This window comes from Athene cunicularia (assembly GCF_003259725.1).
Source record: "Athene cunicularia isolate RWA chromosome Z unlocalized genomic scaffold, athCun1 chrZ_part2, whole genome shotgun sequence".
Lineage (NCBI taxonomy): Eukaryota > Metazoa > Chordata > Aves > Strigiformes > Strigidae > Athene > Athene cunicularia.
Window position 1 is genome coordinate 6,920,149 of NW_020799143.1, and position 17,595 is coordinate 6,937,743.

Sequence of the window (17,595 nt, forward strand, 5' to 3'; positions counted from 1 at the left end):
CGGCGGCTGCCCGGCCTCCTCTGGACCCTGCCGGGGAGAAGCGGCAGCGAGCTGGGGTCTCGGCGGCGGCCGGCGGTCCGCAGCGCGCCGGAGCCGTGGGCAGCGCCCCGCCATCCCACGGTGACTTACTTCTCCGTGGAAACTTGTTTTACTGAGGCGGGGATGCAGCCGCGCTCCGCGCCACGTGCGTTTGATAACCGGGCTTTGCCTTCACTGCCCCGTGAATGGGAAAATCGCCTGGTGTCAGAAATAATAACTTCTCCTTTAAAACAGGCGGCTGGTGCTACCCGGCCTTACCCAGAGGTAATGCCGCTAAGTGGAAACTCAGAGGCACCGTGCCGGTAAAGAGGGCTCTGCTAGACCTAGATCTCGTGGCTTGTAGGTCCCAGCGATTTCTGTATCCCTTCTTGCCCCCCAAAGCTTTCTGATTTACAGGTTCTTAACTCACTAGTTTTATGGCTATGAACCCGGAAGCCAGACTGCCAGACAAGTACAGTACGTGTGTTTCATACTAAGATACCTTCGTGCACACTGGAGGTTTGTGCTAGTCGTGCTGTAATAGTTCCACTTGAAGCAAAATTGCTTTCTTCGTTCTCCAGCATCAAAGAAAACAACTTTAAAAAAAAACAACCACAAACCAAAACACATTTATTGTTTTAATTCAGAACATACTTCTTAATTTATAACTAAGAAATGTTAGCTTATAGAGCTAACATTACTAACAATTTGAAAAAGTCATGTCATAAAAAATGAAACATGGCTTGTCTTCTGCTGGAACCCTGCTTAACTGTAGTCTCCTGAACCCATAAACTCTCAAGGTAGCCTGTTTGTTTAGACTGTACATCAAGGATGCCTTTGAAGTCTTTTGTCCCTTCCTTAACCCTGTGTATGGAAAGAGTGGTTAAGATGACCAAACTAGTTCAATAACTTATTTTGTTATTTATTATTAATTCCATCACTTGTCATTCATTGTATTCAGTTTGCAGCCTTTCTCCTTTGTGCGTTGGAAACAGAATGGGTGGGGGCCCATCCAGAGAAACTCGAAAGGGCAGCCTTTCCAACTTGCAGATGATTCAAGAAAGGATTTTAAAAACAGAATTTGTGTAATCTGGGTGTGTAACAGTGGTGCAGGTCAGAATTTTGTTTCTTATCTGTGTGTGCAGATCACTGCTCTGCAGAGACTCTCTTGCAGATGACTTCTGCACTGCAACTGTAAATGTAGCCTGAGCATTGGTAGCAGGATGTACATCTCGGTGTGAAAGGTCAGTGTTGAGACATGGAAGGATACATCATTCTCAGGGTGCAGATGCACTACGTAGCTTTGACTGCAGGGATTTGGAATGAACCAATATTTAATGCAATAATTGCCTAATTGATTAGCTGCTTTCACCCATACTGTTGCAATTCTGTGACAATAGCAACTGTTGATATGAGAAGGATGGTACTTGTGTAATATTTTAGTTGCCTCCTTGATGTACTTCAGCAGCTGAGAATGTGCTGGAGACATCACAATAATGTCAGTCAGTTTGCCTTAAGCCGCCGGCAGGTGCTCTGAGATCATTCGTTTGGGGAACGTTTGGTCTGATACAGTCACAGCTGCACTTTTTAAGACCTTTAGGATTTGCTGATGGGAGGATTATACTTTCTTTCTGTGTGTTGATTCATGCACTGCCACTGTTGTGTGCCTTCCCCCACACCCCCCATTGCTGATGTTTTTATCTGCAGTAACACCTGACATAGGTTTGTCAACTCTGCATGCAGCATAGTCAGTTGAAATACCATTCTGAACGTGTCTTTCAAGAGGGACAACCTTTGCTCACTGATGTGATTAGACTTGCATATTTGGAAACATTTAGTTTAAAGTTAAGATTCACAGATACAAGCGTCTGAATCCCTAGACAATAATTTCACTATGTGTGCTTTTTAAAATATATGTATACGTTTAGTTATGGATGGCATTTTAACCCCAAGGATTGTAGTGCCCATGAGATCTGGAACCATATCCTCCCATTTTGATTCCTGTGCAGACCTGTCATGGAGGGATGCCTTTAGTGGCTCAAAGAAATGTTAGCACCAAATGGTGTTTGATTGGGCTGTTTCAGTTTCCTGTCCCTGCACTTGAGATGGGCAGTTACTCTCATGGAGGAGTCACCATATGTTGCCCTCAGAAAGCCACTCCACACAGCCCAGTTCAGGCCTTGATCTGTGCAGGGACATTTGCTCTCCAGTCATATTTGTGCCTTTGTAATGTACTCATGCATGTACATTTGGCTGGTTTAGCTGACCTGGAGCAAAACAGCCACTTTAACTTTTAATGGCCACCCAGTGTTAGGCAGGCTGGTGGATGCAGTAAACCCTGATGTTCAGCCTGGCTGCCACTCTTGGAACTCCTCAAACACAGACTTGCGGTGAGGAGGGATTTTTCCTTTGGCCTCCCCCAACAGGTGAGGAGGGCATTTGCTTACATCTTGAGGAACTGACTGTTAGCAGAATGGAGCCATTAGCTTTCCATTGGTTTTACGTGTTTTAAATATTTCTGGTTGGGGCAGGGGAATTCAGGGCCACTTTAACCTCTTCTAACTCTAAATGCAGTTAAATAGTGCTATTAGAGCTGCTGTGTTTTGCTCTAACTGCTGTAGCTGTCTTTGGGGGAGAGAAGCAGTAAGCACTTTGGAGGTACTGGAAGACAAGACAGCTATACTCATTACAGCCTTCTAATAGAGGAGTTTGGGCAGCATTCGAATATATGCCTGAGAGCAGCTATTTCACAGTCACTGTGACTTCAACTTCAGGGTGACTTCTCTTCAGCAGTACTTGTGCTCTGTGTTTACAGACTTATAACCTTATGATGCTAGAGCTAAAAGGGTAAAATTGTTATTGAAATCATTGCATAAAGCACCTCTACTTCAGGGTGTTTTTTTTTAAAAGAAGCTTTGACATCTCAGATGTATCCTTCTTGCAGAAGGCTGCTTGCAGAATGATAGATACTTAATTGTTGCTGAAATATAAGGTAAATAAGAACTATTTATACACAGATTTTCACTCTTTTTGCATATATATAATTGCTACATTCAGATGCTTTGGAAGTACAAAGTGAGATTAACTCTATGGAGCCTAAGTCCATTTTCTGAATACCAGGAAAAGTCAAAGCATAAATTGCAGTCAGTGAGGGGATTTGTTTCCCTGGTGCTACATTTAAATATAATGTTACTAAATAATATTTTTTAAAAGCAGGATTTAGAATCTTAAGGGGAAAAAACCTACTGAAAATATCAGAAGAGGCTTCTTCAAATCCAGACTCTGTATCTTTACTCTGCAGCAAGCATTTTGCTAATTTTGGATTTTGATAAATTATTTTATACTGTCTTAATTATATGAACATCATGTGCTTATCTAACTAAATTTGTCCTTTTAAATGCTGAATTGTACATGAAAGACTGCACTTTGGCTTAGCATAAAATAAATATTTATACTCCTAAGTTGAAACACTTGTAACCTGTTTTTCCCTTGAAAAACTTGTAACTGAATTTCTTCAATTTTTTTTCTTTGAAAGTTAAGCAGCAAAGTAAAACCGAATCCTACAGATTTCCTTTTAGAAATAAAAGAGAAGAAAAGTGATAGCTTCTTTTCTTTTTATGACATGCTTGAAATACAAAGGCTGTAAAGTCCTCCACTCTGCCCTTTTAGTGGGTAACCTTGGCAAGAGATTTATGAGTGATTTCACACGGGATTATTTCTCTTCTTCCATTTTCTTGTTAATTACAAATACTGGGGAGAAATTGCTTTTTGTATGTGTAATGGTTTCCTGAAGTTTGACCAAGGAAAGTACAGATAAAGAGCCAGTATGCTTGAGTAGTTTTGTAGAGCTGACTCTAATTACAGTAGTTCATCAGTCACATTTTGTATGATTAATAACAATCAGCAGAGGTGAAATAGATGTGAAAAAACATCTGTCCTTTCCACCTAGGCCTTCTCTAGAATAGGATTTAAAGCAGTATATGTAACGTGACAGCATAACTTTAAATCCTGATCTGGACAAGGTCCTAGAGATTACTTCTCTAGCTGGGTAAAAGATTTGCATCAAGTTACGTGTCCATCTGATGTACCTATTCTGGTTGTGCTGTGGATAGCTTCCAGCTGGAGAGAAGAAAGTCCTGGTGACTGAGAGGGGTGAAGCAAAACAAATGAAAAAGCTTATATACTCTGTGTGTGAACTTTGGTTGGGGTTGATTTGGGATTTGGGGTTTTTGTTTTTCGCTTTTAAATTCAGGTTGTTTAACAAGATACTGGCTGAGTAGATGTATCTTTGTGGTGGATTCAAACAGGTACCATGTGGCTGCAGTGGCTCACCATCCATGCCCAGCCTGCCTCTCCACAGAGTGAAAGCAAACAGGTGCTGGCATGCTGGTCAGGGTTTGATGGATGTTTGGATGTAGGTTTGCCCCCACACTAGCTCACTGGCAGGGTGTGGGTGGTCATGATTTTCACTGTCAGGATGTGTGAGCTGGAGGTGTCCCTCGTAGCTAATGCAGTGTGGCTGTGGAAGGGGAGGATGGCTTTGAGAGCAAGTGTGCAGTAGGATTTAAGTGGCACATAGAAGAACCAGTAAATGGACACTTTCCTTTACACTTAGTAGATACTCTGTGAATTTATTTATGGACTGCATTAGCTATTGTTTATGAAACTTAGTTTCAAATTTCATTTTGCAGTGCTCTGTCCTTCCCACATCTGCTACTCCAAGTAACACCAGCAGGTGTTAATTTTTTTATCTCACCATCTATTTATTCAGGTTTCTTCTTGTTCTGCCACATGTTGCATGGTTCCATTCAGACTGGAAGTCAATCAGAAATAAATATGAAAATCAATATAGGAACTATTTGTGTTAGATTTTGTAAAAACTTATTTAGCAAATATATAGTTGACCCAAGTTTATTTTTGAGTGCCGCTGATGTTCAACTGAAGGCATAAATTAAATCATATTAAACCAACTTGATAATAGAGGAAAACAGGTCCCTGTGATGTTTGTCATAAACATATTGGATTATGGATTCAGTGGAAGTATCTAATGAGGATGCTCCTTTGCTGGAAAGGCAGTCATTTTCTTCAGTGCTTAGCTGTCAAATCAGAATAATACGGAATTGGCTCGCTATAAGATCTGTTCTGAATCCACTATTTGTAAATATTCCATCCCTGTCATTGCTGAAACTTAGGGCAAATACTCTTTTTGCAAAAGGTGCCAAGCTGGGAGGAGCTGTAAGCTTCTGAGAATCCAGACTTTTCATGACAGGATGGAGGAACAAGGTGAAATAAGATGGAGTTCAAAAATGGAAGCAACAAAGATAGAAATAATTCCTATGCTAACACAGAAGTAATCAACTAAGGAACTAAAAGATGAGGGAGAGTTCAAGGGATGATTTTAAGGTTAAAATGCATCTCAGGAGTCAAAGCATTATCAATTATGAAGAGAGCAATTTAGTGTAATGGAAAGTACAAATTGAACAGGGCCTTCAAGGGCTGTGAATTGACTGATCTCCTCTGAGGTGCTGAGTGCTGAGAAGTATTATGGGCAGAGAAATACTACTATTATAGTAGTACAATGCAATGTGAAAAGCATCCCAAGGAGGGCAATGAAAATTATTTATTGAAAATAATAGGTATGTTTTAGAGTAAGGGAGTGCAGGGGAAAGACTAAAGGGAGACTTAATCTGAGCCTGGAGGCATGATAATAGGTGGTAGTGCATGCTTATGCACATGAAGGGGAATAGTAATGCTCTTGTGTTTCAAGTCCACCATGGACAGGACTGGAAATAAGCTCTTAAATGGCAACAAAGGATCTGTGGTTGAGAAAACACTGCAAGATAAAGATGACAGAGCTGTGGGGTAGATTGTATAGGAGCTCTGTAAATTGTGTATTGCTGTTGGGTCAGATCAGGTAGGTATCTCTGAAGAATATTTGCATTCGAATGATCCTTCTGTAGAGGCAGACTATGAAGCTGCTTGAAGGCCTTGCTAGTTTATTCATAGTTGTTCCTCTGCTAAGAATGCTAGTGCCATCCACTGCCTTGCCATAGGAATGTGTATACTAGGGCAGTAGACTAACTCTACATAGATCATTCTACAATCCATGATGGTTTGCAGTAGTTCAAAATGATCTTAAAGAAATTAAAGTGGTGGAGTGATTTATAGAAGAAAATAATGGATTTTGATTGTCGTATAAATGCCAAGACAAAATGACATGTTTTCAGAGTAGGAAGCACACTTATAAATATTGCCTATTCTAAATCCTCTATTTTTGCTGCTGAGCGGTGGGAAAGTTAAATGTCATGACTGACTGCTCTGATGTTAGTAAGTGCGAGAGTTAGAATGGCTCACAGTAGGTGCTCATTGTGATGTTGAATTGCACATTAATACTTCCCACCAGCTGGGGAAGTATTGCATTGTTCAGACACATGGATGGTGTTCAAGAACGAGGCTGCTATTCAATATTTAATTTTATTTTCAAACATTCTTCGTCCCAGGTCTCATGTATTACATGATGTAGATCAGAAATGTTGTTTGGGAGAGCTGTCTAGAGACTGCCTTCCGTAACTCCTATGCAAATCCAATTCTTGATCAAATCAGCTATTGCTTTTGCTGAATGCTGAAAAACTCCAAGGGTGGAGATCCCACCACCTGTGGTAAGCTGTTTCTGTGCAGCTGTACCTTCCTAGTGAAAAAGATTTTCCTGTTGCCTGTTGTGATGCTCTTCTGTGTTCCGCTGGCGTCAGTGGGTCCAGTGTTAGAGTATCTGCTCTATGGTTGTTACTGCATTTGCCTGTGTAACTGCTTGTATTAACAGTATGGCCATTTTGTCCACAAGGACTGGAAGAACTACGGTTAGGAACATTTGCTGTTTTGGCAGTAGTGGTGTACTGAATCTGAGAAGTGTGGAAATTAAGCATTTACAGTTGTAAGGCACAAGTAATTTTCAGAACAGTATGAACAGGCCATTCTGTATGGTTCAGCCTGGCCAATACTGTACTTTTTTTAGCCTTGGAAACCGAGATCAAAAGTGTCAGGAGATAATGGTAAATCAATGAAAGATTTGGGACTAATGTTTAAGGATTCCTAGTTCCTGTGTGGCAAGTTGTGCTTGGCTGGCCACCAGCTGCCCACCAAGCTGCTCCATCACTCCCCATCCTCAACAAGACAGGGGTTCTCCTGACAAAAAGTTTGTGGGTCAAGATAGGGACAGGGAGATCACTTACTGATTAACATCACAGACTAGACTTGGGGAAATGAACTTCTGTTATTGACTGTCAATAACAGAGTAGAATAATAAGAAATAAGAACAAATGTAAACACACCTTGCATCTACCATCCCTTCTTCCCAGGCTCACACCTTGCATCTACCATCCCTTCTTCCCAGGCTCAGCTTCTCTTCCAAGCTCTACCTCCTTCCTGCAAGCATTGCAGAGGGATGGGGAATGGGGGATTGTGTTCAGTTCATCACACGTTGTCTCTGCCACTCCTTCCCCCTTACACTATTCTTCAGGCTGCAGATCTGACATGGGGCAGCTTCTGGCATCTCCTCACAAAAGCCACCCCTTCAGCCTCCCCCCACTACCAAAACCTTGCCACATAAACCCAATACATCTCAGCTCTTCCAAAATATACTGTTTTACAGATACTGTAATTTTGTTTCCGTTTAAAACATCACAGCCTCAGTTTACAGAAAATGAAATACATGCAATTAATGGCTACTTCCAGAAGCAGTTTATTCAATTTGATTAAAAGCTCCTGAATGGATGTAATTTATTTTGAGTCGCTTTAGAACTAAATGATAGTATGTAGTTGCTTTCTTCCCCGTAGCCTCCAGCTGAAGCCTTACCTTTTGCTTCTGCAGGTAGTGAAAGTAATTTCATACAAATACAAAACACTCTTTGATAGTCTGAGAAAATGCAATCTTTGATTTCTTTTTTCTTACCCTCCCTTCTACCCATTGGTGGTCCATAACAAGGGAAACTCTGGAAGATTATTTTTATCATTAAAATGTATTCAGTTCAGTTTCTGGTCATAGTACTGACAAGCTTTTCTGCTTTTATTTTAGCTTTTGGACTTTCATCAGACTTGATTTTATGTCCATTCTAAGAGTTGAGGATTTACATATGAATGTGAGAAATGTAATTATTTTGTTAGGGTTTGGTTGAGTTTTCTTTTAAGCAGTACTTTAGGCAGTATGCTCCTCTGTTTCCCTTCAGGGCTCAGAAGATTCCATGTACATTTACATTGACCTGGGTCTCCCACCTAATAAAATCTTGATTACCTAAGTGTACTATACTACTCAGTATCAGCCATTCGCTTGAATTTAGAAGCATACCAAAATCAGGCTTGAGACACCTCTCTCCTATTTTGTCTTAAAGTAACATAAATCTGTTACCTGGCAGAGGTGTTGCAGACTCTTTCTCATTCTGCTGCTTTTCTGAAAGGGTATTCACTGCCACAGAAAATGTTATGATTATTTTGTTTTTCAGATGACTACTTTGGGCAACCTGACACCCTCAAGCACTGTGTTTTTCTGCTGTGATATGCAAGAGCGATTCCGGCCTGCCATCAAGTATTTTGGTGATATCATCAGCGTGGGCCAACGACTGGTATGGCTTTTGCTTTTTTTTCTTGTAGTGAGTTTTGATCACACATGTAAATTATTATTTCATACACAGCCAGTTTACTGGTTATTCAGTTTCAGGTAATAACAATGACTTTGTTGTTATCATTCTTTAATAATTTCTGTTCTTGTACACTTTCCTCCCTGCCCTTTTGCAGCTCCAAGGTGCACGGCTCTTAGGAATTCCAGTTATTGTAACTGAACAGTATCCCAAAGGTCTTGGCAGCACTGTGCAAGAAATTGATTTAACAGGAGCTAAACTTGTGCTTCCCAAAACAAAATTTTCAATGTTGTTGCCAGAAGTTGAAGCAGCATTAGCAGAGATTCCTGGAGTCCGCAGCGTTGTCCTGTTTGGAGTAGAAGTATGTGCTTTGTCATTCCTGTACTGTTCTATAGTAATGTCTGTTGGCCCACAACAGTATTAAGTATTGTTTTCTGTAATTAGAAAACCAGTCAATTTATATTGCTTAGAGCTCAGATATCCTCTACAGACTAGATTATTCTTGTGTTATTTTTCTTTGATATTATCTCATAATAAACTTTGAAATTAGATATTTGTAAACTGCAGGCTCTTGTCTCAAGCTTGATAGGTATTTCAAACCCACATTGAGATCCCTAGTAATGTCAGGGACAGAAAAATACATATTTCGACCTTACTTAATTATGTACTCTAATTTGGCATTGTGCTACTCATGTTTTATAATAATGGTTTGTTGGTGGGTCATTTGCCTTTGATTTCTCCCCTGTAGACTCATGTCTGCATCCAGCAAACAGCATTGGAATTAATTGGCAGAGGTCTGGAAGTTCATATCGTAGCTGATGCCACCTCATCACGAAGTATGATGGACAGAATGTTTGCTCTTGAGGTAAGTTTCTTAGTGAAGACTTTCTCCACCTTGGGTCTATATGTTATATAATTTCCCTGCTTATTGTAAGCTAATAAGGAATTTCTAAGGACAGTAAGCAGTGCACAAACGTAGACTTGAGAAGGAGAAGGATTACTGCCTTATTTTTCCTCCTTAAAGTGTGATTTAGTACGTGGAACCCAGTTTGGGACACTTTAAAAGTGATTGTTTCATGCAGTCTAGGTTACTCTGTATAGCCATTAGCATTTGGGGATATTTTCTTATGTTATCTGTACAGCAGAGTAAAAGTGCTACAGAGCTTTTGGGTTTGTTGTTCCAAAAAGTATTTGTTCTGCCTTTGAAAATCCTTGAAATGCAATGGAGTATAGTAAATGATCATGGTCAAAGCTCTTTCTTGTATGTCTGTCCCTCCCTCTGTTCTTCCTTATCAGTGCAAATTAAAGCTTAATCTCAAGACTCTGTGATTATAGCAAAGACTTTTTTTTCCCCCCTTCTAGGAGCTTAGTCTAACTAAATGTTGAGAAAGTGAAGATAAACGTAGCAAGAAGATTTGAAAGCATTTAACAGCTACATGGTAGCAAATTCATAGAGTTTTTTTGATAGCGTACTCTTGACTTGCCTATAGGCATCACTGTTGGAAATCAAATACATATATACATAAAGCATTGCAATTTTTGCCTCAGGCCCTAACAATTGTTTGGAAACTGATAACAGCTACAGCATGTTATACTTTTTTCGTAGATTTGGAGAAGACTTTTAATTTATTCTGTTTCTCATGAATAAGAGAATTAAAGGCTAAAGGGAAATCCCAGCATATAGCATTTGATGAAACCTGTGACTTTGATTAAGTGGAAGCTTAATGTCATCTGTCACGTAAAGCACAGTGACTCACACAGAGTGTAGGAATGACTGAAATCATGGACTTCCCAAGTCAATGTGTGCAGCGGCAGTAACAGACAAAACAAATATAGAAAACCTGAAATGTTTGCCTTATTGCGCTGGTCTTTGTACATTTACTTAGCACTTACATTGTGTCTGCAAGCATAGAAGTTAGTTCAGTGTAATAGAGGTTAAAGCAGTGACTAGCTAACTTTTCTTTCTAGTTGAAAAGGTATCTATCACCTTAAAGGTGCGGCTGGTTGCAAAAGCTGTAATCCAGGCAGATTGGTCAGTTTTAGGTATTTAAGTTTTAGTATACCTTTGCAGTGTTTTCTCACCAAGCACAAAGAAAACATTTTTTTGTGGTCCTGTAAGTAATCATTAAAATGACATTCAGGGAACATTTGCTGGCTTGCTGTGATGAGCCAGCCAGTTATATGGCAGTAACTCCTCATCTTCTGTGGCTGCACATGACAATATTTTCATCTTCTTGTGCTGTAGAGCCTCTTAAAAATGCTACTGAGGGCTGTGGGCTAGAATGACCATACTTGGGAGCAGGAAACCGGAAGAAAGGAACATATGTACTGGGCATGTCAATAATCCTGACTAACTATTGCAATATGTTTCTTGTGCAAATTCATAAAATACCAAAGCATTGGGTAATCCTGTTTTGGTCTCACCATACAGCTGACAGTTCCTAGTCACTCTCTTTTAGTTAGTGAATCTGACATTGGAGCAAGTTTGCCCAAGAGGCATATCTGGTGAGCTAAGGTGAGGTTCATTGATCTGGCTTCCCTGGATCCTTCTCCTTACCTTTCTGGGAAGATGGATGTAACATTTATCTTTTCCCAGTAACACAGTCCTCCTTTGTTCACAGTGACCTTTAAGGATAATAGAATGACCTTGTAGTGATAACAACCAGCTTCCTCAGCAACCTCAAATAAATCCCATTTGGTCCCACCTGACCATTCAGTTCTCTGCATTTACCCTCATGTACTATGTGTTCTGATGGTGCTGGTGATGAACATGCAAATACCTGAACGGGTGTTCCAGGAAGTGCAGTTTGAATTAATTGAGAGCCAAAGCTTTCATGTCTTCCTGATAACCCTTAAGAGTTATTGTCTCTGCTTCTCTTGTGCACTTAAAAATGACATCAGGCAAAACCTTGCTACCAAAAACCACCCAGAAACCAAAAAACCTCAAGATTTCTAGTAGTGAAATAATTCAACCCAACTGGCCAAGGTTGTGGCTGTTATCGGATGAAAATACCTTGTGTCATTGCTTGGTCTCAGATTGAGCAAGCTCAGTCTTTTCCTGCTAGATTTCTTTGAACAACTAGAGTGATCTATGTCTGCCCTATAAAATTGAGAACTTCTCTATTCTGTATTCTGTACTATTGAAACCTGTCTGAAGGCATACATGTCTGTATTTTCTGACTCTTGCCCTCTCTTGGCTCATTCAGGATTCTGTTAGATTTGATGGAGTGTGCAGTTGAGTAGAGAATGATGGAGAGAAGGCTGGATCCATGAAGAGTTTTACTGCCAAAGCATCTGTACCATTGCTGGGAAGCTGATGGTGGCTCAGGGGGTAGCCAGCTTTTACTTAAGATAACTGCTACATAGGCAACAGCCACAGTCTTAAAAGTCCAGAAGCTTTGCAATAAGTCCTGTGGCTTGGGCTAAATGAAGCATTGTTCTGTTTAGTTGCACACTTAGAAGGTCTAGCAGACATCTTTCAGTTTTGCTTTCTATACAGTGATGCTTTTTATTCTATAGTCTGTGAAAAGTAACTCAGGAGTTACAGAGGCTGTAATGAGGTGTTTGTTAAAAGGAGGTGCTCTTGTACCGTTGTGTGATTTATAAGGTCTGTAGAAGAGCTTTTCACTGTCTCCTGAGATTATTAGTACTAGTGTGCTGTTTAGTCCAAAGGCCAATGTAGTATTGCATAACAAGCCTTGAAAGAGAAGTTGTTAAAATTAAGTTGCCTGATTATCACCTTTGTCTTGGACCTCACTATTTTTTTTTTTTTCCCAGACCTTCCAATCTGCATGAGAGTGAAGGAAGCTATCCTTGGGACCATGCAAGGGGAAAGGGTTGTTAATATAAGAGGGGATGTGTCTTCTGTGTGTCAAATCTCACAGGGGAAAGAACCATGGCCAAGTGGGAAGCCTTATTTGTAATACAGGGCAGCATTTTTTTCCTCAGTAAAGTCTGAAAACAGTTGCTTTCCATCCTAGCTTTATAAATGGCACCGCCAAGAAATGTTGGAATGGAACTGGCAAGACTTTTGGTAATACCATTGGTCATTTTTACAAAAAGTATGCTCACATTTGCAAGTATCTCATGTTATTCTCTCTCCACTTTTTTCTCTTTCAGCGTCTTTCTCGTACTGGAATTATAGTTACTACTAGTGAAGCTATACTGCTGCAGCTGGTAGCTGATAAAGAACATCCAAAATTCAAAGAAATCCAAAATCTCATTAAGGCGAGTGCCCCTGAATCAGGGCTCCTTTCCAAAGTTTGAAGAGGATGAAGAGGAAGTAGATCTCATTGTCATCTTTAAGGAGGAAGGAATGGATACCTTCTTTCACTAAGACTTTAGTAGAAGTGTAAAATTAAAAATTGACATACTCATGCTTGCCTTAGCAAAATTGTCTGGTTATACGTCTGGGTGCCAGTATGTTCTGTTTAGTTACAGCTGTCGGAGATATTGGGTACCGTAGGACCTTTTTGTTGTCAAATTTTCTTCTTTATTTAAAAAGCAAAAATTAACAGAGGTGCCTGCTAGTCTGTACCATACACTGATTGTAACAGCTCCAAAAAGTGAATATTTCTGTGACACCTCTTGATTGTGCACTTTGTAAAAGTGTTCTGTAATACTCCAGTTTACTTTTGTACTAATAGAAGACAATTCTGTATTGGATAGATGTGATTAAATATGAGATAATGTTTTATGTAAATGAAGTATTTTATTAGGGTATAAATTAAAACATAGTAAGATATATGGACTACATGTGCGCTGTTGTTCTCTGGAACAAAATATAAGCACTTTGCTTCATAGACAAAACACACAGATCTAGCAGCAGCTGATGTTTGATTGCTGTAGGTAAATGAAGCCTGCATCATGACTCTCCCTTATTCTGATATTGACTGCCCAAACTGTACTTCACTTAAATGTACACAAACAGAAAACTGTTGTTTAATGAGTTCTTTATAAGCAACGGGTGTAAAATTCTTCAGAACTAGCAGAAGGTTACCATTTAAATACATTGATAAGTACGCTAAGGATGTTAAAGAACAAAAGCTTTTCAGCTTCAAGTGCTGAATCTACTACAGTGTATAGATTCATTTTGTGGAGTTTTACCCCATTTTAGTTAGACTGAATAATATCTTTTGATTTACTCATTTGGCCAAGCAAGCTCTGAAAGAAACCTCTGCTTGTTTAGGTTTTACGCTTTTTTTGTGGGCTGCAGCTGGGTGGAGTTTGAATGGAATCTGGCCTAAAAGCATTCTTCAGCAAAATAGCATCTTTAACTTGATGATAAATATTTTTTCTGCTTTTAACACATGTTTGTTCATAAAGGCACTTCCTTCATGCTCCAGGGGTTTAAACAATGTTGTCTAAAGTTTACAGTCTGACTGAGACACTTATTTTTTTAAAAGAGTACTAGAAGATGTCATAATGAACACATCTTTTTGGTAGAAAACCAATTAGAGTACATGTATTGTTTTAAATTGCTTATTTTCCCCACGAGGTGGCTCTAAAAGAATTGTTTCAGAGAGTTATAACCTTTATATGTTTAAAACAAATAAAATGTTAACATTTGCTGTCTCTCTTACACTTGTGATATTTATTGAAGAGCAAATCCTGAAAGCTGTGTTTGCCACAAACCTTATTCTGTTTTGTGCAGCTGTGTAATTTCCATAGATTTCATGGGAATTTTGTGTAAACATCAAGGGTGGATAATGTCTACTAATACTTGTCTTCTGCATCTAGTTACAGTGCTACTTAGTGCTCCAAAAGATGAATGAACGTTATGCTTCAAGCTGAAGGCAGGGAGGAGAGTTGAGTTGAAGAACCATTGTGCTCTATCACTGACCTACTTTTTACTTTCTTTTCTGGTATATTAATCACATTGCCTAGCAGTATAAAGTCCACTTATATAAATCAACAGCTGTGCACAGACTATAAATTTCATACGAAGTAATGGTTTTATTTCTTCTTTTTTTATTCTTACTTTTATGTGTTGATGGTACCTAGAGTTAGTAATTGAAGGAAAAATTATTAAGTTTTTTTACACTTTTATTTTTGAAACAGTATCAACTTCCTTAGTTACAAATACATGGGTTTTTAAGAGATAATTGTATTTGTTTCTAAAAAATGACCATTTTTATACAAACATAAGTTGAAGGACAGAAGTAACAAGTTCCTTTGCACATGGTCCTTTCCAAAATAAGTTTTTTAGCAGAAGGGTAGTTACTTAGTAGCAAGATGTCACTAGAGAAGATTCTATAAAATATATTTACTTTTTTTTAGTATTTGCATAGTTTTCTGTGGCAAACTAGATTTTTGTCTAGATCCTTAATTTGTGAGTTTTTTCCACGAGGTAAAAAAATAAGAATGCAGGAATAGCCAGTGTTAGGCTATAAAACTGAGCTTAGATGTGAATTTAGAGGCAGAATGATTGAAGTCTTTCTTCATTAGATGGGTATGTTAATCAGCATCAACATAGATCATTCAGATGAGATTCCAAGACTGTTTATTTAAAAAGAATGGGAAAAGTGTTGCCATATTTCTCTTATGTTAAGTAAGTTTATTCAGAGGAGAAAATTTCCTTTCTTTCTTTATGCTCTAACTCATCTGTAGTTTCTGGTCTCTGAAAACTGAGTTGTGTGAGAGGAGGTCTGCAGGCTGTTGTATTACCTAGTGTAAGTACTGTTTTGCCCTGCAAGGATGTGAAATAAATTAATGAAGTAACACAGAGGAGTATTGCTTAGGGATATACTCAGGTGGTTGTGAAGAAGCCTAATTCATCACTATCTTAAGTGTGAAGGTGTCCTTTATTTGAAGGCTTCACCACAGCTATGGCTAAGCAACATGATTGCTATCTGCTGTAGGTGACTTCAGTGTAATTTCTCTTTCCTGGGGAAGCAGGACAGACCTTGATGGAGGAGGTTGGTTTGTTTTCCTCTGTAGGTGTTCTGCTTCTGTCCGAAGTTGCTGATGTATTGTTAGCCTCACTGAGTACCTGGTGTATAAATTCTGCACTAAATATAATAATAGGCATGTGCATTATTAGTTTTTCTATGCTAAACCCTAAAAAAGATGAGTGCTTCTTTTCTTATTGGGACAGTTTTAGGTTTTGAAATACGATTTTTTGAAATACGATTTTTTCTATTCACAGAACCATGGTTCATTTTTGTTGGGTTTTGTTTGGTTTTTGGTTTTTTTTTCCCACCTGTATGATAATTTTGTATGAACTAAAACAAGTAAGGTCTCTAGTACTCTTTGCAAAACCTGAAAACAGAGAATGAATAAAATATCAGCTGTTGCTAGCCAGTGTTTTCAGTTATGTTTCATCACAAATGGTTGGAGAAAAGATGCTGTGGTACTGCTCCACCTTCATTTCTGCACTTGCAGGACAGTAGTTCTCATGTAACTGCATTTAAATAAATAATGCTGCGTATTAAGTATGTTTCCTATTAGACATTAGGATGGTGCTCTCTCCCTCCCACCCCATGTATATTTATTACATGGCCTAAACCATGACATTAACCTTTTGGGAGACAAGGATTAAGATCAATCTTCTCTTTTTGACGTGAGCACTCTCGGTTTTTTCTTTTAGAAGCCTCATCAACTTTTTTTTTTTTTTCTGTCAAGATTTTTGTTGAACTGAAACTCTTCTGCTATGGATCGGTTCTCTTATGTAAGAGATGATTGTTCTTTGTCGATTTAAAAACTTTGTTTCAATTAAGCATGAAGTAATAGCTGGAGCTATGGAGCCCTGAAGAAAGGCAGAGGATATTAAGAAGGATAAAGGCTTTTACTTTGATAAGCAGTGATGTCAACTAGTACTGTTACGTGGTTCACTTGTTCTTCAGAGTATTTTCTACTATATTAATTGCTATTACAGTGACAGAAGATGCAAGTGATTGGTAGAATTTGGGAATCGGGGGGTGGGGGGGTGTTCCCTCTGGTAAATTAGAGATAATCTATACTAGATGGGTTTAACAGATGTCCTTCAGATAGGTTTAGAACATCTGCTCTGCAAATAGGCTAGTGTAGGAAATCCTTGATAAAGCATTCTGTTTTGGTTGCCCAGTGCTGGTTTCTTCTTAATAATCTCTGAAATGTTATACTTTTATGAAGGTGTAGTTAGACTTTTCTGTGATCTCCAGAAGTGCTTCTGGTACATGGTACAGCAGAGGTTGCAACTGGTAGTACAGTCCTGCTTGTTTTAGGACAGAATTATGTATGTATATACATACACATTCAGTTGAACTGTGTAACAGTTTTTTATATGAGATAAAGGAATATTTGCAAAAGACTGCTGTGAATAGAAGGAAGTTATTAAATATTAGCATACTTAGGTCAGCTTAATAGATTTACTAAAACTGCCAGGATTGGCAGCTCTCCTGCTGCTGACAGCATTAGGCTTTGCTTTAATGAAACCCTTTTATCTGTTCAAGAGAGAAGATTGAGCAAACAAATGAAGAGAGCAGTTAATAGATGATAAAATACAAAGAGAAAATGCAACAGAAAACTTCTTTTCTATTTATTACTGGTTTGATTTTTTTTTTTCCTGCGGGAATATTAAGAAGCTGGAACACTTATTACATACCCTAAGCTTGCAGAAACTGAGTAGGTTACAGCAGTCCTTGCCTCTGTCTTGCTGTGCATTTTATTCCTTTTCTGGATTTATTTTACCTTGTTTTTGTTACCTTATAAATGTCCAAACAGCATCTAAGCTTTTTGGCTCTCAATATTGTAAAGATTGCCAACTGGGAGGGTAAATATTCTGCTGTCAAAATGAAAAAGAAGTGGAGGGTATTGGAGGAAAGACTGAAGATCACCACATACTCAGCACTGACATTCTTGAGGCAGGTATGAACTGTTAATCTGCATTGTGATTTCAAGAGCAAGTGTACATACAACTATGACAAACCGACAGCTTTCTGAAAACAAAGATAGCTCATTATGATTG

The 17,595-nt window shown here is 38.8% G+C and overlaps 1 protein-coding gene across 1 annotated transcript; it reads left to right on the forward strand.

Moving 5' to 3' along the window:
- Positions 1–162: 162 nt before the first annotated feature.
- ISOC1 (isochorismatase domain containing 1) lies at positions 163–14,669 on the forward strand. The gene is made up of 5 exons (XM_026866025.1): positions 163–303; positions 8,469–8,633; positions 8,806–9,009; positions 9,397–9,513; positions 12,768–14,669. The coding sequence occupies exons 1-5, from the start codon at positions 163–165 to the stop codon at positions 12,912–12,914; spliced, it is 774 nt and encodes a 257-aa protein (XP_026721826.1). The 3' UTR covers positions 12,915–14,669.
- Positions 14,670–17,595: the final 2,926 nt, after the last annotated feature.

Excerpts from the sequence above, each read along its gene's own strand:
- ISOC1 (XM_026866025.1), top strand. The coding sequence starts at position 163 with ATGCAGCCGCGCTCCGCGCCACGTGCGTTTGATAACCGGGCTTTGCCT. Across the intron at positions 8,634-8,805 it reads TCAGCGTGGGCCAACGACTG|CTCCAAGGTGCACGGCTCTT; the intron begins GTATGGCTTTTG and ends GCCCTTTTGCAG. Across the intron at positions 9,514-12,767 it reads ACAGAATGTTTGCTCTTGAG|CGTCTTTCTCGTACTGGAAT; the intron begins GTAAGTTTCTTA and ends TTTCTCTTTCAG.